Here is a 27,151-nt window from a genome sequence, read left to right as displayed (position 1 = left end):
CAAAAAAAACCCACTGGAACTGGCACTCATCAGGACCACCCCAGGAAAGGAAGAGCGAGAGCTTCCTCTGTTGTAGAGGATGAGTCTATTAGAGTTACCAGCCTCAGAAACAAACAGCTCCCCAGATAGGAGCATCTAAAAGCTTCTTCACAGAGTATTTTGGTTTGTTTAACACTGTTTTTAAGTTACTACATGATTTCTTATGTGTTCCTTTATAATCTGATAGATCACTTCACTATTCATTTACAGTGTAGAAGGTGTGTCCAAACTTTTGACTGGTACTGTATATATGGATATACGAGTTTTGGCCGCATGGACGTGCAGTAATAGAGTTTATTGAGGTGGATTAAGACGCTGGTTTGGGTTTGGGCTGATTTGGTTTCAGGTCTTTTGAGACACCTTGTCCTTGAGGCTGCAGCGTCTGTAGCATGTCATGCAAAAGTGTGTGAAAATGTAGAGGTTTGAATGTCAAATGTGTGTGTGTGTGTGTGTGTGCGTGTGTGCCTTTAAGGCTTTAAGTCATGTGTGTTAGAGGTGTGTAAAGGTGTGGTAGTTGAGTGGAGAGCCGGCTCTGTGGAGTGTGGTGGATCTTCTCCTCCAGGTAAGAACTTTCCCTTATTAAAAACCTTTTATTTTTATCTGAAATTTATTTGATTAATCATCCTTTAATGTGAAATCAGAGCACATCGAGGGTAACTCTCATTTGGCAAATAGAAACTATTCAAAAATTGCTAAAAAAAATAAGACTTTAAGCCCTATCTGGACAGGATTAGTTTCTCAGGGGGGTCCTGTGGTAATTTTATTCCCGTCCAGAACGATCATGTACGTGTTTTTCTCAGATGTCCTCTGATGAATAAATTACAGCCTGAATTATCTACTGTTTTTCTCTGAACTTTTCTGGTGGTCCTCCGGTAATTTTAGTCCCGTTCAGACGCACATTTCTGAGTTTCGTCTCCTCGCGTTTAATAAAATAAATAGCTATTTGTTCACTGCCGTGCACCGTAATTACACTTTGGGTGCAGCATTTCCATGGAGATCCATGTTAAAAACACAACAGCGAGTGGAAATGGAGGAGCTACTGAACGTGATGCAATGTTGTGTTGGAGAAAGCCAAAAAACTCACTGGTCCTCCTGTTTTTTCAATTGCAGTCCGGATGCAAGTAGGGATGGATTAGTTTCCCAGAGGGACGTCTGCAAAAAATATTTCACTCTTCTACTCAAAAAGTGATAAAACTCCTGCATCTGAAGGAAAAAAACTGAGTTTTTACGCTTTTTTCTTGTTCACATGACATTGTTCAGTAGCTCCTCCGTTTCCACTCGCTGTTGTGTTTTTTAACATGGATCTCTGTGGAAACGCCCAAGTGCCCAAAGTGTTATTACGGTGCCCGGCAGTGGACAAATACACCTACATGATCGTTCTGGACGGTAATAAAATCACAGAGGATAAAAAAAACCCATAAAAGAGAGAAAATTACCTCAAAACCCCCCAGAGAAACGAATCCTGTCTAAAGAGACATAACTGATGCCCTATTTTAGTGCGCTCTATCGGCCAATAATGAGCTAGATTATGAAGATGTGTCCTCTGAAGCAAGAAACCAATATTCCAATTATATAATAACAATATATATATATATATATATATATATATATATATATATATATATATATATATATATATATATATATATATATATATATATATATCGTTGCTGTCCAATGGAAAAACAAGTATCTCCAAAACAGCAACTTTACAGGAGAGCGATAAAACATTGTAAACTTTCAATGGAAGTCATGGTAAAAAGAGTTTATTTCAGGTCATTTTGGAGATTTTCTTTTGGTCCGTTAATTAAGAAATTAGGGCACAGAGTATGAGACAGTTAGTGTTTTCAAATTATGTAGAAAACTAAAAATCCACAAAGATTGAGATACAATGATAGCATGATATGTACATATGTACATTACAATTATATACAGTATATTAAAGGTGGCGATATGGCCTTAAAATAATATCATGATATTTCATAGTATATTTTTGCGATAACGGTACTCTTGGCGATATGATAAAATGGTAAAAAAAAGAAAAAAAAAATCCAGAATACACTACTGCAACAAAATGAAAATAAAATTGTATTATTCCAAACAATACGATATGATATGATATGGCACACCCCTGACTAAGATATTAAACAAAATAAGAATACTATCATATTTGTAACAGACGTCAATGGTCCAGAATGTCATAATACTACTACTAATAATAATAATATTAATAATGCACTCCAAATATCTCCATATATGCAGAATTAAAGTAAAATAAATGATACTGGACAGATATAATCTGTCTCTAGTAGATATATAATGGGAAATAATTAGAACAGTGTGAATTTTTCTTTTGCTAAAAACAATAAAAAAGTAGAACCCTGATGTGATGATTAGAGGTGGGTGATATGGCTCCATATTTCAGGGTTTAATATCGTTTACTATATTAAAAAATGTTGGCGATATTATTGCGTACGAATTGTATTCATCCCCTTTGGCATTTTACCTATTCTGTTACAATACATCCTGTATTTTTTATCAGAATTTTATGGAATGCATCTTCACAAAATTAGTTGGTCTTATTTAAGGTAAGGTTAAATGAGTTAAATACAGCTCTGAAAAAAAAACATAAGAGACCACTTAAAAATGATGGTTTTACCAAATTGAAAACCTCTGGAATTTAATCAAGAGGAAGATGGATGATCACAAGCCATTAAACCACCAAAACTGAACTGCTTGAATTTTTACACCAGGAGTAAAGCAGCATAAATTTATCCAAAAGCAGTGTGTAAGACTGGTGGAGGAGGAGAACATGATGCCAAGATGCATGAAAACTGTGATTAAAAACCAACCAGGATTATTCCACCAAATATTGATTATTTCTGAACTCTTAAATCTTTATGAATATGAACTTGTTTTCTTTGCATTATTTGAGGTCTGAAAGCTCTGCATCTTTTTTGTTATTTCAGCCATTTCTCATTTTCTGTAAATAAATGCTCTAAATGAGAATATTTTTATTTGGAATTTGGGAGAAATGTTGTCTGTAGTTTATAGAATAAAACAACAATGTTCATTTTACTCAAACATAAACCTATAAATAGCAAAATCAGAGAAACTGATCTCTTCATTTTTTTCCAGAGCTGTATATACAGTATATAAATTTTTTATGTGCATAGAGTGGCGTGAAGAAGTATTTCTATCCTACAGATTTGTTTTCTATTTAAGTTTTTGTTATACTTACATTTTTCAGATTGTTAAACAAACTAAATCCTCAATCAGTCCATTTTAATTCCAGGTTGTGAGCAGACAAAATACTAAAAATGTCAAGGGGGTGAACTCTTTTGCAAGGCACTGTATATTTAATGAGGATTATTATAGCATGCCACTGTGGTGTATTTTTATGCATTTGTTTTATGGCTGTAAACATGCTCTCATTTTTTTTTTTCAAAGTGCTTCTTCCGCCCTCTGGTGGAGAAACAGCTAAATTAACCCTTTCAGACCCGACTTATCTCCATATTAATTGATTAGTATCAATTATTTAAACATGCAGTCAACCATTTCTTTAAAATAAAGACTTTCTCGAGAGAAAAACAAAGTAATTTAGTAGATTTGCTTTTAAACATGCTTTTAAAAAGATACATGAGTTTTGTAACCATCTTCAGATTAGAAACGTTTGTTTTTAATAGTTAAATATATGTCTTATCAGATTCAGAGTTAAAAAAAAGATTTAAAAATAAGATTTAATTTGGAAGAGATACAAAAAGCAAATGACACCCATTCGGTAAAATGGCCCATAAACCGATATCAAACTCTAAAATACAGAGTTATATTCAAACATACCATGTTCAAAAGTGGTGTCCATTTCTGATCATAACATTTCTGGGCATATATACATTAAAACTGAACTAAACTTTGAGTTGAATCATCATTTTGAGTTTGGCCCTCCAGTTTCTGACACTTACAAGTAGATTATATATTATGGTTAACTGTATGGCCTAAAATGCATCATAAAATGTATTTTAAAGTTATTTTGTGTGCACATATATATGTGTAATTTCCTGTGGACAGAAAGGGCATAGATTCGGTGCAATGGCCCTTATATGTATACACTATATTTTAGATTATATAGCTTATTCCATCCCCTTTGCCTTGATTGGAATTGACCACTCAAGATTACAGACATTAGTTCCTCAAATATTTGTACATTTTTCTGGTACACAACTTAGGCATTAATAACTAAAAGTGTTTAGTCTAATTTTCTTAAGTTTTCAGGAAACAGTACTGACCTTTCCCCAATAGTCATTAGTATTTAAAATAAAAATTTTAATGCTGTGTAACATTGTTTTCCCCCCTGTTTCTAGAGTTAAACCCATCCAGCCTGTTGGAAGAACCAGTCCGGCATAATCATGCTGACCATCCTGCTCTTTATATCACTGTTTAACCAGGGTAAGTCTGTACTGGTACTGTTTATAACTGTATTTCTATACCATCACATATATAACTCATTCTAAAATCAGACTGAGAACCTGTAGTGAGGAGAACTTCCACCTGATACTGTCTTCTGGTTGGTTCAGACAGTAGAGGGTACGCTGAATGAACAGGTCTATTAGAAGTATTATTTATAGCTTCTTTAAATGTTAAACAGTCAGCATCCAGTGGCTCGAATGCCAGCCAATCAATTAGTAGTTATTATACCAGCCAGTCAGTACCCAGTACCCAGATTATGCTAGTAAATTAGCCAGAAGCTAGACTTTTGGCCCTCATCAGCTCTCAGTAGTCAAAATACCAACCAGTCAGGTTTCAGTAGTCAGAATGCCTGCCAATCAGCACTCAGTAGCCAAAATGCTGACCTATCAGCACACAACAGTAAAATTTTTTACATATTCATCACTCAGTAGCCATAATGTAAACCAATCAGCACTCAATAGCCAGAACACCAGCAAGTCAGTAGTTAGTTGCCTGATTGCCAGCCATTCAGCACTCAGTAGCCAGAATGCTAGGACATTGGTGGAATGGCCAATAAACCAAAATATGATATAATGTTTTGAACTGCTTATCTAAACTAATTCCATGAGGTAATCATGGAACTGTGTATATAAGAACAGGAACTAGTACTGTGTCCCATGACGCATGTTTTGCCATGTCAGGGAGGCTAAAGAACAAAGTAAATAAAGTATGTAAGAACTTCAGAATTTCAAAAAATGAATGTCCTATCCATTTGACACCCTCTATAAGAGCTTGCGCTAACTAATCTAATTCAAGTCACCTTGCCATTAGACTCACAAGATATAACCTCACAACAGGTGCTGGTATTCCCAAGCCGTCCATTCTGCTGTCCTGTGGCTTTTGGCACATCTGTGTACAGGGGTTGGACAATGAAACTGAAACACCTGTCATCATTTTAGTGTGGGATTTTAGGTTTCATGGCTAAATTGGAGCAGCCTGGTGTCCAATCTTCATTAATTGCACATTGCACCAGTAAGAGCAGAGTGTGAAGGTTCAGTTAGCAGGGTAAGAGCACGGTTCTGCTCTAAATATTGCAATGCACACTATAACATTATGGGAGACATACCAGAGTTCAAAAGAGGACAAATTGTTGGTGCACGTCTTGCTGGAGCATCTGTGACCAAGACAGCAAGTCTTTGTGATGCATCAAGAGCCACGGTATCCAGGGTAATGTCAGCATACCACCAAGAAGGAGCAACCACATCCAACAGGATTAACTGTGGACGCTGTAAGAGGAAGCTGTCTGAAAGGGATGTTCGGGTGCTAACCCGGATTGTATCCAAAAAACATAAAACCACGGCTGATCAAATCACGGCAGAATTCAATGTGCACCTCAACTCTCCTGTTTCCACCAGAACTGTCCGTCACCACAATCAATTATTGTGCTCTAAAACCAGGTGTTTCAGTTTCGTTGTCCAACCCCTGTAGTTCTATACTAGTTCTACTAACTCTGTCTGTTTTACTAGGACACGCTGTGGTGGAGTACGGTATGGACTTTGTTACGGCTTTTCCGGTGAACATCGCCTCCTACTATCCATCCAACGTCAACAACACCCTCAAAATTACCGCCCTCCACAGCAACACTAAATTCAGTGTCTCCATCAACGGCTCAAACTTCCTCACAGAGGTCCTGAACGCAGGACAGTCAAAATCTGTGGATCTACCCAACGAAGTAGAGGAGCAACAACTGGGGCGCTCCATGAAGTCTGTCAGAATCACCAGCGACAACAACATCACCGTGTTTTCCATAAGCACCAGGGGTAACAGCGTCCAAACCAATGTTGTCCAACCTGTGAGCAACCTGGGCAAAATGTATCAAATCCCCTTCCTCAATTTAACAGAGCTAATACTATTGTTAAATGACTACAGCGTCTCAAACTGGACCAATCCTTCGAGTTCTTCCAATCTGAACCGGACGTACAACTTCTTCAGGGTTCTTGTCATCAACGCCGAAGATAAGAGCAACATGGTGACCGTCACGATGACTCAGAACCAAAAAAGCACTTTCACGCTAAGCCCCTTCGAGTTTATCCTGATGCAGGGCAATGACTCCTTGGTGAGGATCTCTGCCGATGCCAACATTTCCGTCTTGCTCACCCACCCTTGCTTGGACGCTTCATACTGCAGATGCACAATGGTCGTCCATCAGCTCAGACCCACAAACCTCCTGGGGAACCGTTTCCTCGTACCTCCGTTTTACATCACCAACTATTCTCGAATGTTCTCTACTTCAGATAAGATTGTTGAGCTTCAGTACGGTTCTCCACCATTTGCCGGCTCTCAGAGATTGATGCCCAGCAGCTCCAACTTCCTACCCTTCTTCCAGAGTCTAAAGGACGGGTTCTCCAACATCACCACCTCCCAGCCGGTGTCCCTCAGTCTCATCCGCCATGGTAGTCTGATAGATCTCATCCCAATCTCGATGTTCTCTGCCTGCTACCTGGTACACAGCACATCACAGACCAAATCTCTGGCTGTGATCATCGTTGAAACAGCCCAAGTGCCAAATATGCGTTTGAACAATGGACAATTTAGCCCAACAGCGGTGTGGAATGCCATTAACGGTACACAGTACTCCTGGGCCAGAGTGGACCTGTCTCCTTTAAAGTCTCAAGTCATCTGGCATCCCTACTCAAAGATTGCAGTCTACGTCTTCGAGAAAATGGCGACTGGGGTTCCTTATGGAGGTCCGGCTATCTCTGTAAACGATAATCCAGGTATGTAAAGCTATTGTTATGGTATTTTTTAGATGCATAAAGGGCTTAAACCAATCCAACATCCATAGAAATGTAGAAATAATACTCAACTCAGTAGATGTACAACTTACCACTTACTACCAATGACTCCAGTCTTGCTCCTGATAACCGGACCGAGATTTGAGGGTTTGAGTCCCAGGTCCTATATCTTTGCCATCAGCAGCCGGAGCCAGAGAGAGCACAATTGGCCATGTTCTCTCTGGGTGGGTAGTACAGTAGGTGGCGCTTTCTCCCCAAATCACTCCAGCAACGCCTTAGCAAGCAAATTCAGTACATCAAGTACAGCAACAAATACCTACTGATGCTGCATTGGCGACAATTGAAAAAGATGCTGAGGCTGGATCTGAACATTGCTACCGTACTTCTCAAGAAAAACTCAGTGGTTTTGTTGGTTAGATTTCTTATTGAGCTTCCTACCAGGGCAACAGCAAGGATTGCTCGTTTGCCATTGCTCGTTGGGACCAACAGTGGCAGCTTTTCAAACCTTGGTATCAAACCCACAACCCTGTTACCAAAAACCTAGTGCTCTATCTGCTGGGTCACCAGTACCTTCCTAGATAGCAAAAATCACTCTGGTCATTTGCACTAGCCTGTTCTGGGCTGCTGATGCCTAACATGGGAATCGACTGACGGCACTTTTGCAGAATCTCAAGATTTAAAAAATTAAACACATTCAGCCCAATTCTTTATGGCAAATGCCAAGTCTCGACCAAAGTTACCAATCATTAGCCAAGTTCTTCATACTATCTGAGTTGGGTCCAAACCACTGATTCCCAATAGGCCCCTCTACTAGTCCAAATACTCAAGTGTTTGTTTCCTTATGTTGGTTTCTGTTTTTCTGTTTAGTATTTAGAAGCTTCTTTATTTCCACAGAAAGACAGTCATCCCTACCTTCAACCCCTTGAACTCTGATCTTATTAGCAACCACCTAGCAACAACTTAGCAACCACAAAGCAACATCTTAGCAAGCACCCAACAAAACCTTAGCAAGCAAATTGAGTACAGCAAGAAACACACCTTATATACTGCAACGCCTTAGCAACCATCAAGCAACACCTTAGCAACCACCCAGCAACACCTTAACAATCACATAGCAACACCTTAGCAACCACCCAGCAACACCTTAGCAGGCAAAGATTGCAGTGTATGTCTTGGAGATAATGGCGATAGGGGTTCCTTATGGAGGTCCGGCTATGTCTGTAAATGATAATCCAGGTATTAAAAGCTATTGTTATGGTAAATGGTAATAAAACTCTGATCTTATTAGCAACCACCTAGCAACACCTTAGCAACCACTCAACAACACCTTAGCAAGCAAATCGAGTACAGCAACAAATACTCCTCCAATACAGCAACACGTTTTTTTAGTCCTAGCAATTAACATATGGGTTGATCCAGCTGGTTGCAAAAAAGAGGTGTGCAGATGGGAAGCTTACGCGACATTTGCAAGCATTGCAGGAGGATAAACTCGCTTTTGCAAGTTCATGAGCTTACAAAGGCATGGTCGGCACAAGGGCTATCGGTTGGGAATCGTTTGACATTCTTCAAAACCGATACGATACTTTGAATTCAAAACCAACAGCCAAACGATACTTTTTGCGATATCTCTCAGTATTTAGCACGTTTGAGCTTCATGCAAAGCTTCAAAAATTAGCACCAACTTTTATTTTTTTTTTAGACCTTTCAGTACTCGGTAGTACCAAGACATTTGGTCTGTGCTTTTTTTGGTATCAAATTCGATACCCGGCCCTTGTTGTCACCGTGCAATGCTCGTGAACATCATTTCGTTGGAAGTTTGCAGAGGCCTTTTCTGTGCTGGACTCCAGCCTTTGGTTCCCCACTCTTAAACAGATGAGTGTAATAAAATGAAAATATCGTTACTGTCACCATGTGTGTTTTGTTACAGACCCCTACGGCTGCTTGGTCTCTCCGAACCTGTTCACGGTTAAAAACGAGTCTCTGAGCTGGCCTGAGTCTCGTCTGTACTGCTTGCAGAAGAGCGGTTACCTGGCCTCGCCGAGTTGGCCCGAGGCTCAGAGTTACATGGCCCAGCAGCTGGCGGCGGACGGGGTGAACGGTCAGGCGTGGATCGGGCTGCGGCGCAGCCTGCTGACCCACGAGTGGTACTGGCAGACCGGACAGAGCCTCAGCTTCTCAAACTGGGACAGCGACCAGCAGGGCGGCCCTGAGAAAGGCTTGTGTGTTTCTGTTAAGATGGACCGGAAAGGGAAGTACGGCTGGAGTACGGCCCGATGCTGCTCCACCTTAAAACCCATGTGTTTCATACCAGCCACCTACCTTATTCTCACCAACTGAAACAACAGCCTGATAATAGCATTGCATCAGTAGTCTGGTGGAACATCTTACTCCATTCTGGACATGTTTGGTGTTGCTCTGCAACTTTACTGCTTCTCTTTTATCTTACACAGTAAATGAATAGTGAAGTGATCTATCAGATCTATGAAGGATCACACAAGGAATCATGTAGTAACTTAAAACTGTTAAATAAACCTTATCTGGCATGACTAAACTTATCCTGTGCAACAGAGGGAACTCTTGCTCTTCCTTCTATCCTTTCCTGGGGTGGTCCTTATGAGTGCCAGTTTCATTGTAACATTTTTGATGGTCTGATGCAGTGGCGGCACTTGAAGATACTTTCAAATGTCTTCAAATTAAAACTAGGACTAGGGTTTCTCCCGTGTCTTGAAACACCTAGTTGCAGATCTTAGAAAGAGCCTTGAGTTCTGGATTATTATGTTTGTTTGTTGTTTGAGCTATTGTTGATTAATCAAACCAATGTTTTAGTTATTAAAATATGTATTTAACGAACAATATCTTCGTACGTTACTGTGTATGGTGTTTTACTTAGTAAGTAAGTAAATGTGTGTTTGGTAGATTATTTCTTTGTTACTTCTTGGTAATATATCTAATATCATTGGAAAAAAGCCTGTTAATTTCACTTTTAAATGGAGAAGATTTGTAGGGAATGTGCGTTTGTGGAATAGACAAATCTTCCTAGCCAATCAGCTTAATTTTCTGCCATTGACTCATTTGAAGTTTGAGGATCTTCTTAGGTGTTTTCATCTTCTTGGGACGTTAAATGAAACCTGGCCTTCAATTTGGAGAAACTGGAACCAGAGCTCACTTTTTGTGGTGTTGAGGAACACCAGCTTGAAGTTGCCCAATCGTACAGGTAATCTATCCAGATTAGCCAATCGTGGCATAATGCCGATTCTTGGAGCAATCAGACACTTATTGACCAAGCTTACAGATTCTGCACCTGGAGAACCCAGAAGCTCAAAAAGCTTAAAACTAGAGTTATTAGCAACAGCAGAATAAGATATTTAGCATTAGCAGGGAAGATTTGGCGTAGCCTACATACTCATCTCTGCTACTCATCACACAAATACATGTTCCTAACAAATGTTTTCCATTTAAAAGAGAAATTAACAGACTTTCCAACGGTATAAGATTTATTACCAAAAAGCAACAAAGAAATCATCTGCCAAACACACATTTTTTTTTACTTTTTCTGTTATTTTTTTTTACATTGTTGGCTATAAACGTGTGTTAGTTCATCGCTAGTCGCTAATCGTTAGTTTATATTTTAGTAATCAATACAAACTGAATAGCGAATTTACTGTTTGAGTTCAGATCTGCAGACTCTTGGTGAGATTCTAATCTCAGTGTCTTCATGAGGGAGAATAGTTTTCTCAGCGTCTTAAAGAAAGAATGAGTTTCTGGAGGTGCTGAACAATAGTCGCTGCTTTTCCTTCATGCTGTGAAGCTCCAGATCATCCCAATTAAATCACCTCAAATCACCATATCAGTTCATCAGATTTAGATCAGGAGATTCATGTGGAGGAATAACACTTTTTACTGTTTACTACAGAATTCTATACGTGTCCATTAATCGTTTTTTTATGTATTTAATATTATAGTAATCTACAATGTAGAAAATACATTAAATAAAGAAATAAAGCATAAAAACTCAGAAAGAGAAGATGTGTCCCAACTATTGACTGGTACTGTATATGTATTTTATTATGTATATGTGTATTTCTGGTTTATTATGAAGGTAATGAACGTTATACTGGATCTACAGTATGGTGGTTGTTGGTGGTTTTGGTGGAGCAGCTGATTTGCCTGAGTGTCACCTGAAACACCATGTCCTCAAAGCGCTGGTCCACAACCTGCCATGCAAAACTGTGTGAAAATCGAGGCGTTTGAATGTCAAATCTGTGTGTGTGTGTGTGTGTGTGTGTGTGTGTGAGAAAGAGAGAGAACTATAGAGAAAAGATCCCACTAAACTGATAAACCGAATTTAGAGAGCTGGAACCGAAGTGTGTTCCTCACAGGTAAGAAATTCTCTAATTTTTACATCAAAAATCAAGAGTCAAGAATTTCTTTGTACAAAAGCTTAGTTTTAATAATAATAATCATAGGTAACAATACGCATATGATTATAAATTTATAATCATAATAAAATGATAAGAGAGCACTTCAGTTTCTGAATCAGTTTCTCTGATTTTGCTATTTATAGGTTTATGTTTAATTAAAATGAACATTGTTGTTTTATTCTATAAACTACAGACAACATTTCTCCCAAATTCCAAATAAAAATATTCTCATTTAGAGCGTTTATTTACAGAAAATGAGAAATGACTGAAATAATAAAAAAGATGCAGAGCTTTCAGACCTCAAATAATGCAAAGAAAACAAGTTCATATTCATAAAGTTTTAAGAGTTCAGAAATAATCAATATTTGGTGGAATAACCCTGGTTTTTAATCACAGTTTTTTTTCATGCATCTTGGCATCATGTTCTCCTCCACCAGTCTTACACACTGCTTTTGGATAACTTTATGCTGCTTTACTCCTGGTGCAAAAATTCAAGCAGTTCAGTTTGGTGGTTTGATGGTTTGTGATCATCCATCTTCCTCTTGATTATATTTCAGAGGTTTTTAAATTAGTAAAATCAAAGAATCTCATCATTTTTAAGTGCTCTCTTATTTTTTGTTGCCAGAGCTGTATAGTAAATATATATCAAATAAATTGTATTAATAAGAATATTAAAACATTTTTTTAAACCAATTAAGAATCATTTTTAATAAAAAAAAAGTATTTTTAAATGTGATTTTATTTATCACATTTAAAACATGTATTTGAAGTGTTTCAAATAATTTTACGATGTACTTTTTACATTTTGTATTGTTTCTGTAAGTCACTTCATTGTGCAATATTATAATGTAAATTAAAAATTACGCAGTGTGGTGAAAAGGTGTTAAAAATGACAAAAATAACCACACTAGATTTTATACTGTAGAATTTGCTAAACAGTGTAAATATGAATGTAAAAAGTAAATATGGCTGAAATCAGGTACAGTTTGTGTTACAGTTGAATTTATATATGTATATATGCATTTATATGCTTACAGTTTATTTATACAGTTTATTGCAGGTCGAATCACAGTCAAAAACAGCAGCTCAGGCGTTTCAGACATGCAAACAGATTTTTCCAAATCAGCCTCAGTAAACCTAAACAGCATTAAATTAGCATCTTCTGGACCTTCAGTGGAGCTGAACAGACAGAGCAAGAAAAAAAGCTGTGCGAACATATTTACATTATATATTACAGTATATTTACCTCAGCAGAACTGTTTATAAAAGTGCCATAGTCACAAATTTACTTCAGAATTACAATTCTAATCATGAATTCACCTTAAAAAAATGTTGTTCTAATTATAAATGTACCTCAGAAATACTGCTCTAGTCACATGTTTACATCAGAAATGCTGTTCTAATCATATATTTACCTTAGAAATGCTATTCTAATCATACATTTACATCAGAAATGCTATTCTAATCATGCATTTACATCAGAAATGCTGTTCTAATCATACATTTACATCAGAAATGCTATTCTAATCATGCATTTACATCAGAAATGCTATTCTAATCATACATTTACATCAGAAATGCTATTCTAATCATAAATTTACCTTGGCAATGCTGTTCCAGTCACATATTTACCTCAGAAATTCTGTTCTAATCATAATTTTACCACAGAAATGCTGTTCTAATTATAAATGTACCTTAGAAATGCTATTCTAATTAAAAATGTACCTCAGAAATGCTATTTTATTCATACATTTACCTCAGAAATGCTGTTCAAATTATATATTTACCTCAAAAAGCTGTTCTAGTTATAAATCTACCTCAGAAATGCTGTTCCAGTCACATATTTACCTCAGAAATGCTATTCTAATCATAAATGTAATTTTTTCTCAGCAATGCTGTTGCAGTCTCATATTTACCTCAGAATTGCTGTTCTAATCATATATTTACCACAGAAATGCTTTTCTAATCATAAATTTACTTCAGAAATGCTGTTCTAATCATACATTTACCTCAGAAATGCTGTTCTGGTAATAAATTTACCTTGGAAATGCTGTTCTATTTATAAATGCACCTCAGAAATTCTACTGTAATCATATATTTACCTCAGCAGTGCTATTCTAATGATATATCTACCTTAGCAATGCTATTATAATAATACAGTTAGCTCAGAAAATGCTGTTCCAGTCACATATTTACCTCAGAAATGCTATTCTGTTAATAAATGTTCATCAGAAATGCTGCTCTAATTATAAATGTACCTTAGACATGCTGTTCTAATTATAAATGTACCTAAAAAAATGCTGTTTTAATTATAAATGTACCTCAGAAATACTGTTTTAGTCTCATATTTACCTCAGAAGTGTCAATGCAAAACTGCTGCTGTTCCTATTTATAGTTCAAGATCTAGCAGATACACCTCCAGTTCCTGAAGACCAAACATCTGTCCATTCTCCATCATCATGTTCACCATCCTTCTTATCATATCAGTGTTTTACCAAGGTAAGCCTGAGATCTTTCATTTAGTTTTTTCTGTAAAATGTGAAAATTGTAGTTTTAAATAGACATTTTACTGTAACATAAGTCAACATAAGACTTCCCTAGGGCTGTATGATGGGGCCAAAATTTATATCACAATATATTTAAACTCACACATCGATATGAACAATATATCTTACTCTGTTTGTAATGAAATGTTCAGTTCAAGCAATGAAGATTTCCACCAAATTTGTCGATGTGATAAGAAAAATATCAATATATTTTCAACTATAAACATACCAGAAAACAAAAGAAGACTGTAAAGAACTACATACAGAGAGTATGAAGTACCTTAACTGTTAATGCGACCAAATGCACAATAAACACCACATTATCAATAAAAGTATGATTGATTAACCGGCCAGTTGGCTATCTAGTTTACTCCATCTAATGCAGATGTCCAAATAAGATGGAAAAACTGTCTTTTTCTAGTTGAAATATATGAATATGGGTGCAACTAGCCAGAAGAGTCACTAAACCTGTATAAACCTTGCATATCGCATATCGAGTTTAAGTTGTGTTGCCTGTGTTTTATACAGTCATTAGTTGTAGACATATGATGTAGACATAAAGCAGTATCTCCCTGTACTTTTTTTTTTTTTAACCAGGCCAGGCTGTGAAAGACTTCGGTAAAGACTTCGTTACAGCCTTTCCAGAGAACATCGCCTACTACTACCCTTCCACTCTCTTCAACACCCTCAAAATCACCGCCCTCCACAACAACACCAACTTTAACGTCATCTTCAATGGCGCAAGCATTGAAACCGGGACCCTGATGGCAGGACAAACCAAGACTGTGTATCTTCCTGACGAAGTGGAGGAGCACCAACTCGGACTCTCCACAAAATCTGTCAGAATTTCCAGCGACAACGACGTCACCGTGTTTTCCAAAAGTTTGAGGGGTAGCAGCATCCAGACCAACGTCGTTCAACCTGTGACCAACCTCGGCGAAGTCTATCAAATCCCTTTCGTCAATTTTACCGAGCTTATTTTATTGTTAAACGACTACAACGTCTCAACCGCCAGAAAGTCTCAAACCCAGAATTACAACCTTTTCAGGGTTCTCATCATCAATGCTGAAGATAAGGACAACACGGTGAAGGTCACCAATCAACAAAGCGGCTCAGAAACGAGCTTCAAGCTAAGCGCCTTCCAGTTCGTCCAGATGAGCGGCAGCGAATCCGCGATGAAGATCTCCGCTGGCGCTTATGTTTCCGTCCTGCTCACCCACCCTTGTTTGGACACTTCCTTCTGCAAATGCACAATGGTTGTCCACCAGCTAAGACCTGCAAACCTCCTGGGAGACCATTTCCTCGTACCTTCCTTTCAAATTGGCGAATATTCCAGAATGTTCTCGACTTCAGACCAGTCCGTCAACTTTGAATACGGTTCTCCACCGAATAACGGCTCTCAAACATTGAATCCTGGCAGCTCAGACTTCCTATCCTTCTACCAGCATCTAACGGTGGGGTTCTCCAACATCACAACCTCCCAGCCGGTGTCCCTCAAGCTCATGGGCGTCGGTAGTTTGGTAGATCTCATCCCCGTCTCCATGTTCTCAGCCTGCTACCTCGTACACTCCTCCTCGTTCGCCGTATCCCAGGCTTTGCTCATCGTTGAAACGACACAAGTGTCAGAAACGTACATAGACAAGACCAACTCTGGCTCATCGATGACGTGGAATGCCATAAACGGTACCGAGTACTCCTGGGCCGTGGTGGATCTTTACCTTCTGATGTCTCAGGTCATCTGGCATCCCTCTTCAAAGATGGCGGTGTACGTATTCGAGCGAATGGCGTCAACGCTGTTCGATTACGGTGGTCCGGCTATCTCCATCAATGAAGAACCAGGTAAAACATCCCAAACATCGACATTTATGCTTAGAGTTTCATGCTTCTGTTGATGAAAACAGATGTGCAACACATGCTACCATACAATGCATAACTAGTTCCTGTATAATATATATACTGTTTTAGCTGATTTTTTTTGTTTTTATGTGTTGTGCCAAATTCAAAACCCCCGCCAGGAAAAGCACCCCCTCTCACAACATATTTTTAAGTAAAGTTAAACCAATCATCTCCACTTTTATCAGGAAGACGGTGAGTACACGCTCCCGAGAGGCGGTGCTTTTCATGGCGGGGGTGCAGATTTCTTACGAGTCAGCATAGCTTAGAAAAGTATCTTTTCCAAGTCTACACGACTTCGAAAAAACTCTGAAAAGACTTTTATCAGATTGAAGTATATTAAACACCATCTCACATCTAAAGACTCGTCACAGACTTTTTACTCACAGACTAAGATTTTATAAAGGCTGGGGATCTTAAAGGGTCACTAACTGCAAGACTGTAACTAGATTCTTTCTGAGACTATTTCCTATCATGCTTCTGTTGGAGTTTTTATACATATTACATATTAAGCTACAAATAATGTGTACAGTATATCAATACTGTGATTTATCAGAGACTCACAACATTTGTCCCCATCAACAGTTTATTTTTATGCCACACTGTTTGTTCTTGATATTTTTTTAAAAGAATACATTTTGTGATTTTTTTCCCCACTTATTTTGCTACAACCTTCTATAGCAAAGAATCACAGTTTCAATGCTGTACATTTGCCTTTGTTTTATATTTAGAATTAATGCAATAAAGAGCATCATTCTTGCAAAATGTTTATTTATTAAAATTGTCTATCAAAAAATGACACTGCACAAATAAGACAAAGTAGTGCAAAATAAAATAACTTTAAATATAATGATTTTAAAATGCTACCTGTGTTTAAAACAGGGGCGTCGCCTGGCCTGGGCGTCCGGGGCCACTGGCCATGTGTGAACGGGAAATTTCTTAACGCCAATCACGGAGCCAGTTCAAGGACAAAGTTCCTCCTTTTAGGAAAAACAGCTAGTAGGGCTAGTAGAGAACTATACTTAGTTTAAATGAGTTTATTAACCCTGGTCACTGCCCTGAAATTGTATGCTTTCACCGGATCCAACTGATCAGCTAATAAACTACACATTATATATATTAGATATATTTTGACTACTTCCACTACTATGGTGCCAAATTCAGCACCCCCGCCAGGAAAAGCACCCCCTCTTGGAAGAGGCTGCAGATGACATGACTATTGTTAATTACTTATTACGAGTCAGTGTAGCTTAGAACAGTATATTGGGTATTTCCACATTTCCAAGCCAAGAACATGTGGATTCGCACTCCCGAGAGGTGGTGCTTTTCCTGGTGAGGTTGTTTGAGTTATTCTACTGTATTCTACATGTAATGTATCCAGCATGAATCGAGTTTGTGTTTACCTACAGACCCCAGAGGCTGCTTGGTTTCTCAGGCGATGTTGGAGGTCAGTGATCAGTCGGTTAGCTGGCCGGCGTCTTGTCAGTACTGTAAGCTGAAGGGTGGTTACCTGGCCAGTCCCAGCTGGGCTGAAGCTCAGCGTTACATGATCCAAGAACTGGAGGAAGTCGGAGCGACTGGTCAGGCGTGGATTGGCCTCCGGCGTAGCCTGTTGACCTCCGAGTGGTACTGGCAGACCGGTCAGAACTTCAGCTTCTCCAACTGGGCCAGCGGCCAACCGGTCAGTCCCGAGAAAGGCATGTGTGTTTTCGTAAAGCTGGAACCAAACGGTAACTACACCTGGAACAGCGCGCGGTGCTGCACCTCCATGAAACCCATGTGCTTCAAAGAACCCAACTACCTGCATCTCATCAACCCCATTTCCTGAATGCTAATGCTAACATCATATCTGCTAATGCTAACATTAAATTAGCTAATGCTAACATCATATCTGCTAATGCTAACATTAAATTAGCTAATGCTAACATGATATCTGTTAATGCTAACATGATATCTTTTAATGCTAACATCATATCTGCTAATGCTTACATTACATCTGCTTATACTTACATTACATCTGCTAATGCTTACACCATATCTGCTAATGCTTACACCATATCTGCTAATGCTTACATCATACCTGCTAATGCTATCATCATACCTGCTAATGCTATCATCATATCTGCTAATGCTTGCATTTCTATTAATTCTAACATCACATCTGCTAATCCTAACATTACATCCATTAATGCTTACATCACATGTGCTAATGCTTACATTACATCTGCTAATGCTAACATCAGATTTGCTAATGCTAGCATCATATCTGCTAATACTTACATTACATCTGCTAATGCTAACATCAGATTTGCTAATGCTTACATCACATCTGCTAATACTTACATTACATCTGCTAATGCTTACATCACACATGCTAATGCTAACTTTGCATCTACAAATGCTAACATTAAATTTGCCAGTGCTTACATGAAATCTGCTAATGTTAACATCATGTCTACTTATGCTAATGTCACATCACCTAATGCTAACATTACATCTAAAAATGCTAACATCATATCTGCTAATGCTAACTTCACTTCCGCTTATGCTTACATCACATCACCTAATGCTAACATCACATCTAAAATGCTAACATCACATCTGCTAATGATTACATCATATCTGCTAATGATTACATCATGTCTGCTAATGCTAACATTACATCTAAAAATGCTAACATCACATCTGCTAATGCTAACTTCACTTCCGCTTATGCTATCATCACATCTGCTAATGCTAACGTCACATCTGCTAATGCTAATGTCACATCTGCTAATGCTAACTTCACATCTGCTAATGCTAACATACACAATAATATAAACAGCATAAATAACTGTCTTCATTTACTTTATAGAGTGTACTGTATGTCTGCTGTTTATTTATTTATGCAATATAGTTATAAATCCTGCGTATCTGGTGTATTAAAAGTAATTTTTGCGTGAAACTTGGGAGTTTCAATAATTAATAATGTAATTTTTTTGGGTAAGGGGCTGAAGTTGTATTCTATAATGCGTAAAACAATAAAGAGAGTTATAGAATGTTTTAGTTATGCTTGTCTAAAATTAATTTTAGGGAAGTAGCATCAAGATATTGATCCTTCAGTTTCTGAATCAGTTTCTCTGATTTTGCTATTTATAGGTTTATGTTTGAGTAAAATGAACATTGTTGTTTTATTCTATAAACTACAGACAACATTTCTCCCAAATTCCAAATAAAAATATTCTTATTTAGAGCATTTATTTACAGAAAATGAGAAATGACTGAAATAACAAAAAAGATGCAGAGCTTTCAGACCTCAAATAATGCAAAGAAAACAAGTTCATATTCATAAAGTTTTAAGAGTTCAGAAATCAATATTTGGTGGAATAAACCTGGTTTTTAATCACAGTTTGTTTTAATGCATCTTGGCATCATGTTCTCCTCCACCAGTCTTACACACTGCTTTTGGATAACTTTATGCTGCTTTACTCCTGATGTAAAAATGTAAGCAGAATTCATAGCAAAATCAGAGAAACTGAAGTGGTCTCTTCAATTTTTCCAGAGCTGTAATATATATATATATAAATATATATGTATGAAACGTGTCTGAGAGGCAGAGACAGTAAGAGTCATGAGGCTCTGGCAGATTCACTCTGAAAGAGGAAACACTGCTATATTTAAAACAGTGGAAAACTTTACCTTTATAATGTGAGTTAAGAGTTAAAATGTAAAAAAAAAGAGCAAACTCCTCAATAAACACCAGGTTTTTATTCACTTTATTCAAGTAATTCCATTAAAACTCTACTGTAGGAGTTTATATAACACATTCCTTTTCTAGCTAAGTCTAGATTAGTTCAGATTTACTGATCAATAATTCAGATTTATACTCTTCCTTAAGTTTAATGATATTATTCAGTCATTGATCATTAAAGCTTATTCTTTGGTCGCTGTTTTAAACTATTCAGTTCTTCACTATTGAGAAAATAAAGTTAAAGCAGAGGTGGGTAGGAGATTGAGTGAGTGCAGTTTAGATGTAGTCTATTATTATTTCTGGGGATTTTGTGCATTTTAGCCTCAGTTTCTTTAAACAATTGCTCTTAAATTCACTGAAAAACACTTATCTCCATTTTTGTCTTTTTTTAGTTTACTACATAACTTGAACACATAAACTGTCCCTTACACTGTGCCAAAATTTCTTGATGAACGGACCAATAGAAACTCTTCAAAAAGACCTGAAATAAACTCTTTTTACATTGACTTCCATTGAAAGTTTACAAGGTTTTTTCTCTCTCCTGTAAAGTTGCTGTTTTGGAGATAAGTGTTTTCATTGAAAAGCGACAATATATATGTTTAAATGTTTTTAAAGCCAGTTTTTAAAAAATAAAATTGTTTGGTTTGTATTCTATAAAAGTGGGTTACGACTTAATGACCATGAGAAAAAAAACAAATGGGCAAAAAACAAGTTTCTATTAGTATTTTTATCTTTTCTCAAAATCATTAATTCACATATTAGCTATAATTAGCTATAATCACTGTAGTGATTCAACTTATACCTTAGTTAAGTTTATAGATCATACTGTATATTATGAATAACTGCTTGGTCTCTGTGTTGTAGGCTGTAAGAACAAGCATCATTTTCTGAGCTAGAGTTACTCTTTGTTAGCTGTTCTCTCAATACTGTTCACTTTATAGAAAATGAAGGACACACCCAGTATGCAAATAGATTGTGGCAGGAGCCAATGGAAAAGAAGCTGCCAATGGCAACTCAGACTAAACTCAGTTATTATAAGTTGATCCAACTCAAAGATCTCAGTTTGAATAGTACAGTAAATGTGCTCACAAATGTTCAACTAACTCAAAATAGTTGAGTAATGTTTCTAAATATTTATCTAATTTTATGTAAACTTATGGGTTTAACCCATACCCCCATTACCCATTACTTAACTTTTTTTAAGGCAACCAGTTCCCTCAAATTCTTAAGTAAATTTAACTCATCCAGGCTTACAGTATACAGTATTTTGTATACAGTGTAATGGTTGACTGCCTAGCCATTGTGTTGTAGGTCATGAGAGCAAGTTACCATTTTTAAGAACTGCAGTAAAGGAACTCGGAGCTGGATTAGTTTTGAATGTAATGTGAAAATAGTGTCGCGGAAGGGATGTACAGCTATTTTAATACAATATCGGTGACCAATAAGCAATAATCATATTTAGCGACTAATGCAATCCTCTTATTCTTTTTGATGCGCTTAATTAAAGACCCAGGAGAAGGTAGCCCTTGTCGAAAAGACTATACACTGATGTTTCATTGAAGTTAGTTGTGTTAAATTTGGTTATATTATCTTTGGTCATATAAGTTGTCAAAAGAAATTACAATTTAGAGTTAATATAGTATTTAAGCACTTAAACAATCAAATAGTAGACATTAAGTTAACATAACTTGAAAAAAAACAGTTATATCTACTTAATGTCTTCAATTCAGCTGATTTCCCAATTTCTAATTAGTAAAATTAACTTTTACTTTTACAAAATTGACAGTGATCTGGACAGTTATCTAATAGGCTTATAATAGTCTTCCCAGCTAACTGAGAACGTTTTAAGAATGTTTAGCAATGTTTTGTAAAGGTTCCAGAAAGGTTAGCCTGGAACGTTTCAGAAATAATGTTCCAGGAATGTTCTGAAAACTTCACAACGTTATTAAAACCTGTCTTACATAAAACAAATACTCCTAGCTAGATGAATTCTAACATTATGGAAACGTTAAAACATGACCAGCAGGGTTACGTCTTTATGAACCTTAGGAAGTAAAGTCTGGACCCTCTGTTTGCTGCTTTGAGTGGAAAGCGTTAAGTATCCAGCCCCCCAAACCCAAGGCTAGCACCACTTTAGCCGCTAATGCTAACCCCAGCATGAGTGGCAGGGCAGTAGAGTGGGTCTCACTGGTGATCTTCTCTGGAGCGCTGGGTAGAATGTACACCATGGCTTGGTCCTTTCCTAGGTGGTTTGAGGCGGTACAGGTGTACTGCCCCCCCGGCTGGACGTCCAGGAGCTGGCTGGTGGTCCGGTGCTGACCGGGGGCTTCCTGAGAGAGCGGGAGTCCAGTATCATCCTCCAAATAATCATCCGGACCCATCCACTGGACGTCAGGCAGGGGGGAGCCCTGGACCCGGCACAGGGCTTTCAGACCGGCGTCCACAGCGCCCTCTACGGTCAGGCTCAGGATACGGGGAGGAGCTGGATTAAAGAAAGAGCATTAAAAATACGGATTATAACAAATTAACAAAATAGAAGTACTGGGGCAGCTGCTCATTCACTGTTTCTTACAAAATCAAGAGTATTAAAAAGAGTTTATTCTGCTTTTGTTGGAGTAACTGTCTCTAGCGGACCCCTTAGTCCAGTTACAGTTTCTGTTTCTATTTGCAGCGTAGCTTAATCAGGATCAGGAAGTTCACAAAACAGGATGCTTACTAAATTTACGCAGCTACTGTCCTTATCTCACATTACAACTAGCATCGTCCCTAACAACACATTAGTTCATTCAATGTTTTGTCCAATTGGCTCATCCATAGGGCTTGTCCAATGTCACGTTGGCAATGGCGGTATTCAAGCTCATCCAACATCTTGTACAATGGTGCTAAATTCACGTTAGCAATGCTGGCAACTGAGCTGATCCAACGTCTTGTCCAATGAACTTGTCCAATGTAGCTACTGTCATGTTAGCAATGCCAGTAACCCAGCATATCCAACATGTCGTCCAATGGGTTCATCCAGTGTTGCTAACATTACATTAGCAATGCCGGCGACTGAGCTGATCCAACATCTTGTCCAATGGGCTCATCCAATGGCACTAAAGCCACGTTAGCAATGCCGGCTACCAGGCTCCTCCAACATCTCATCCAATGGGCTCATTCAATGTCGCTAACACTACATAAGCAATGGTGACAACCGAGCTCAACCAACTGGCTCATCCAACAAGCTTGTCCAATGTCGCTAACATCACTTTAGCTATGCCGGCGAATGAGCTGATCCAACGTCTCGTCCGATAGGTTCATCCAATGTTGCTAAAACCACTATTGCAAATATTAGCAATGCCAGCGACCAAGCTTGTCCAACGGGCTCGTCCAACGCCGCTAATGCTACAGTAGCAACGGTGGCACCTGGGCTCATTCAACGTCTCATCCAATGGGTTTGTCCAATGTCATTTACTCCAAGTTATAAAAGCTAACATCAGAGCAAGTTTAATGGGTTTGTCCAGCGGACTCATTCAATGTTGCTAACACAATGTTAGCAATGCTGACGCCTGGGCATATTTTACGCCCCGTTCTATGGGTTCGTCCTATGGTCTTATCCAATGTTGCTAATGTCAGTGCTGTTGACCAAACGTGTCCAACGTGCCATACATCCAATGCCACTAATGCTATGCTAGCAATGCTGGCACCTTGGCTCATTCAAAGTCTCACACAATGGGTTCGTCCAATGTCCCTAATGACATTTTTAGCAATTAGCAATGTGGGTGACTGAGCTCCTCTATCATCTCATCTAAAGGGCTTATTCAATGTGACTAAAGTCACTATACCAATGCAGATAACCGAGCTTATCCAATGGCGCTAATGCTACGTTATCAATGCCGACAACTAAGCTAATCTAACAGGCTTGTACTACGGGCTTTTAAAATTTTTTGCTATTGCCTCCAGAGAGACCAATGAAAGAGCAGGTGTCCCAGTACTGTTAGCTATGTTAAGTATTTTTACTCTTTACTATTTAAACTCTATTCAGTGTTTATTTAAGTGGATTTTACCTTCCACTCTCAGCCTCGTCCCCAGTTTATTCTCGTAGTTGCCGTGCAGTTGTCCCGGCAGCTCGACCCGGCAGTAGTAGCGCCCGCTGTCCTGCAGGGCAGCGCTGTTGATGCGCAGCGACAGGTCGTGCTCGCGGTGGTTCCCCTCCAGCCGGTAGCGCTGGTCCTGGTTTGGGCGTGGCTGGCAGTGCTGGCTGCCGTTCAGGCTGGAGCAGCGGAACAGCACCGTGCCGGTGTGCCCGTGACCCAGGCGCCACACCACCTGCATGGAGGAGTGGTGGGTCTGGTGGGGGTGAGTAAACGAGCAGGGCAGCACCACCGGGTACCCCTCCCGAGCCAGGACCTCCGGAGGAACTGTCATCGACCAGCCGTCATCATGAGCTGCTGGAGCTACGGACAGAAAATCAGCGCTAATCAAACGCTATAAATTACAGCGCAAAATAAAGCTAATGCTAATGTTGTTACTTTTAAAAAGAAGAAATTCTGAGCTAGTTAACATTTGTCAATTTTTTACCATGATAGCATGCTATCAATTTACTCTATTTATTACGAATACGCAATGCATGCTTTTGAGGACCAATTAGCATTATGCTAATCTGCTAATGCTAAAATGAATGATACAGATATAATAGTAACTCCCAAATCAGCCAATCGCTTGGAAGCACACTATCAACCACTGGAGACACCAGAGCAACCACCCAAGATAGCGAACCCAGCCGTTACCTAGTAACACCTGGGGTCACAAACCCAGCAATCACCTAGCAACACTAACAATAACCAAGCAAGACTTCAGGAAGTACCATTGCAGACACCAAGCAACACCATAGCATCCACCTGGAACAAAATAGCAACCGCTTTGAAACATTATTGCAGCCACCTTAAAAATACACTTAGAAACTTCATAGCAGCCACTTGGCAACACTATAGCAGCCACATAAAGCATAGCACAGCATAGCAACCACTTAGAAACACTATAGCTTTCACCTATAAGTAACATAGCAACCACTTAGAAACACCATAGCAACCACCAGGAATAAAATAGCAACCACTTAAAAACACTATAGCAAACACCTAAAAGTAGTATAGTGACAACTTAGCAACACTATAGCAACAACCTAGAATAAAAGAGCAACCACTTATAAACACTATAGCAACCGACTAGGATAAATTAACAACCACCTGGAATAAAAAAGCAACCACTTAACAATACCATAGCAACTACCTGAAATAAAATATCAACCAAATACTATAGCAACCACTAAACAACACCAAAGCATCAACCTGGAATAAAATAGCAATCGCTTAGAAACACTATAGCAACCCCCTAAAAAATACATAACAGACACTTAGAAACATCATAGAAGCCAATTAGCAACATCATAGCAACCACCTAAAAGCATTATAGCAACCACACAAATAAAATAGCAACCACTTATCAACAATACAGTAATCATCTAAACACAGCTTAGCAACCACCTAAAAGTACCATTGCAACCACTTACTAACGCTATAGCAACCACCTGAAATAAAATAACAACTACTTGGCAACACTATAGCATTCCACTTAAGAGTACCATTGCAACTAAGTAGAAACACTATAGCAACCACCTAAAAGTAGTATACAGTAGCAACCACTTATCAACACTATAGCGACCACCTGTGCGCAACATAACAACTACTTGAGATGGTAAATAGACATTGTAGCAACTATTTTGAAACACTATAGGAACCACCTGAGATAAAACAGCAACAACAACTTAGTAACACTATAGCAACCACCTATAAACACCATAGCAACCATTTAGAAACACTATATCAACCACTTAAAAGCAGCATAGCAACCACTTCGCAACGCTATAGCAACTACATAAAAACAGCATACCAACCACCTAAAAGCAACAACAACTTAGCAATGCAATAGCATCCACCTAAGAGTAACATTGCAACAGTGCAGAAACACCATAGCAACCACCTAAAAGTAGTATTGCAACCACTTAGAAACACTAAAGGAACCACCTAAAAGTAGTATAGCAACCACTTAGAAACACCATAGCAACCACCTAAAAGTAGTATTGCAACCACTTAGAAACACTAAAGGAACCACCTAAAAGTAGTATAGCAACCACTTAGAAACACCATAGCAACCACCTAAAAGTAGTATAGCAACCACTTAGAAACACTATAGTAACCACCTGAAAGAAGTATAGCAACCATTCAGAAGTATTATAGCAACCACTTAGCAACTTAAAGACATTACAACAACCACCTATCATCCACCTGTGATAAAACTGATGGAGGAGTGAATAATACTCATTATCTCATCAATACTCTGAAATACTGTGATGTAATGTGATAGTCTGAGCTGTTCAGTAGAGCAGGTGATATTACCTGTCGACTGGAGCAGCAGCAGGGTGATGCTGATGCTGAAGGTCCTGAGGTCCATAGCTGTCCTGTAGTCCCTCCTGTAGCTCCAGCTCTATATTATACCACCCCCCCCCAGACGCCCCGCCCCCCGCTACACTCATACCTCTAAATATAGAACTTCTCCAAACCGCCTTAAAACTCAGAAGTGCTGATAGTTTTTCTCTACATAGTAACCGAGTAGTGAAGTGATCTATCAGACTATGAAGAAACACATAAGAAATCACTCTCGCTCTTTTATACTTTTCTTGGGGTGGTTCTGATGAGTGCCAGTTCCATCATTATAATGTTTTTGATGGTCTTTGTGGCGACTGCACTTGAGGTTACTTTCAAAGTTCTTACAATTCTTTTTTTTACGGCTTTAAGTCATTTTTTCTTTATTTAGTTGAGTATTTCTCGCTTCTCATAACCTGGATTCGAACATTACTCAAATATTCACTATTCACTGTATACCTGTAACTCTACCTCTTCACTACTTTACTTTTACTGATGCTCTCAAACACTTTATTAAGAGACAAGAAATTCAAGTAATTAACTCTTGATGAGTTCAGCACAGCTGTTAACTGAAAGCCTGAATTCCAGGTGACTAGGTGCTATCTTGTAGAATGTAAAATATAAAACACATTATGTTTTGTTTAACACTTTTTAAATAAAATAAATAATTCCAGATGTTTGTCTTCATAGTTCGGATGACTTTAGTATTAATCTACAATACAGAACATTTTGAAACACTGAATTTAAGGTTATATTATGGTCATACCCAGTATTAACCCATTTCATTGCAATGATAAAAGGAAATGTTAAATAATATTAG

General features: G+C 38.3%; 3 protein-coding genes across 3 annotated transcripts; 2 read left to right on the top strand and 1 right to left on the bottom strand.

Moving 5' to 3' along the window:
• Positions 1-487: 487 nt before the first annotated feature.
• LOC111189963 (uncharacterized) lies at positions 488-10,067 on the top strand. Its single transcript, XM_022663693.2, has 4 exons — positions 488-601; positions 4,401-4,485; positions 6,012-7,262; positions 9,208-10,067. Exons 2-4 carry the CDS (start codon positions 4,446-4,448, stop codon positions 9,615-9,617), a joined length of 1,701 nt encoding a protein of 566 aa, XP_022519414.2. The 5' UTR covers positions 488-601; positions 4,401-4,445; the 3' UTR covers positions 9,618-10,067.
• A 4,093-nt stretch (positions 10,068-14,160) lies between these two features.
• LOC125801784 (IgGFc-binding protein-like) lies at positions 14,161-18,190 on the top strand. Its single transcript, XM_049479035.1, has 3 exons — positions 14,161-14,200; positions 14,845-16,086; positions 17,550-18,190. Exons 1-3 carry the CDS (start codon positions 14,161-14,163, stop codon positions 17,966-17,968), a joined length of 1,701 nt encoding a protein of 566 aa, XP_049334992.1. The 3' UTR covers positions 17,969-18,190.
• Positions 18,191-21,872: 3,682 nt separating this feature from the next.
• LOC125801746 (sialic acid-binding Ig-like lectin 15) lies at positions 21,873-26,359 on the bottom strand. Its single transcript, XM_049479018.1, has 3 exons — positions 26,305-26,359; positions 23,917-24,306; positions 21,873-22,352 (listed from the first exon to the last, which is right to left on the bottom strand). The coding sequence occupies exons 1-3, from the start codon at positions 26,357-26,359 to the stop codon at positions 21,916-21,918; spliced, it is 882 nt and encodes a 293-aa protein (XP_049334975.1). The 3' UTR covers positions 21,873-21,915.
• Between the last annotated feature and the right edge of the window lie 792 nt (positions 26,360-27,151).

The sequence above is a fragment of the Astyanax mexicanus genome, chromosome 1, assembly GCF_023375975.1.
Source record: "Astyanax mexicanus isolate ESR-SI-001 chromosome 1, AstMex3_surface, whole genome shotgun sequence".
Classification (NCBI taxonomy): domain Eukaryota; kingdom Metazoa; phylum Chordata; class Actinopteri; order Characiformes; family Acestrorhamphidae; genus Astyanax; species Astyanax mexicanus.
Note: the sequence above shows the minus strand (reverse complement) of the source record. Positions and strands in the feature narration are given on the sequence as shown.

What these genes read in the sequence shown, in the direction of transcription:
- LOC111189963 (XM_022663693.2), top strand. Translation starts at nt 4,446, where the DNA reads ATGCTGACCATCCTGCTCTTTATATCACTGTTTAACCAGG. An exon ending in TATATCACTGTTTAACCAGG is followed by an intron (nt 4,486 to 6,011) that starts GTAAGTCTGTAC and finishes CTGTTTTACTAG; the next exon opens with GACACGCTGTGGTGGAGTAC. An exon ending in CTCTGTAAACGATAATCCAG is followed by an intron (nt 7,263 to 9,207) that starts GTATGTAAAGCT and finishes GTTTTGTTACAG; the next exon opens with ACCCCTACGGCTGCTTGGTC.
- LOC125801784 (XM_049479035.1), top strand. Translation starts at nt 14,161, where the DNA reads ATGTTCACCATCCTTCTTATCATATCAGTGTTTTACCAAG. An exon ending in CATATCAGTGTTTTACCAAG is followed by an intron (nt 14,201 to 14,844) that starts GTAAGCCTGAGA and finishes TTTTTTAACCAG; the next exon opens with GCCAGGCTGTGAAAGACTTC. An exon ending in CTCCATCAATGAAGAACCAG is followed by an intron (nt 16,087 to 17,549) that starts GTAAAACATCCC and finishes GTTTACCTACAG; the next exon opens with ACCCCAGAGGCTGCTTGGTT.
- LOC125801746 (XM_049479018.1), bottom strand. Translation starts at nt 26,359, where the DNA reads ATGGACCTCAGGACCTTCAGCATCAGCATCACCCTGCTGCTGCTCCAG. An exon ending in GCTGCTGCTCCAGTCGACAG is followed by an intron (nt 24,307 to 26,304) that starts GTAATATCACCT and finishes TTCTGTCCGTAG; the next exon opens with CTCCAGCAGCTCATGATGAC. An exon ending in GACGAGGCTGAGAGTGGAAG is followed by an intron (nt 22,353 to 23,916) that starts GTAAAATCCACT and finishes TCTTTAATCCAG; the next exon opens with CTCCTCCCCGTATCCTGAGC.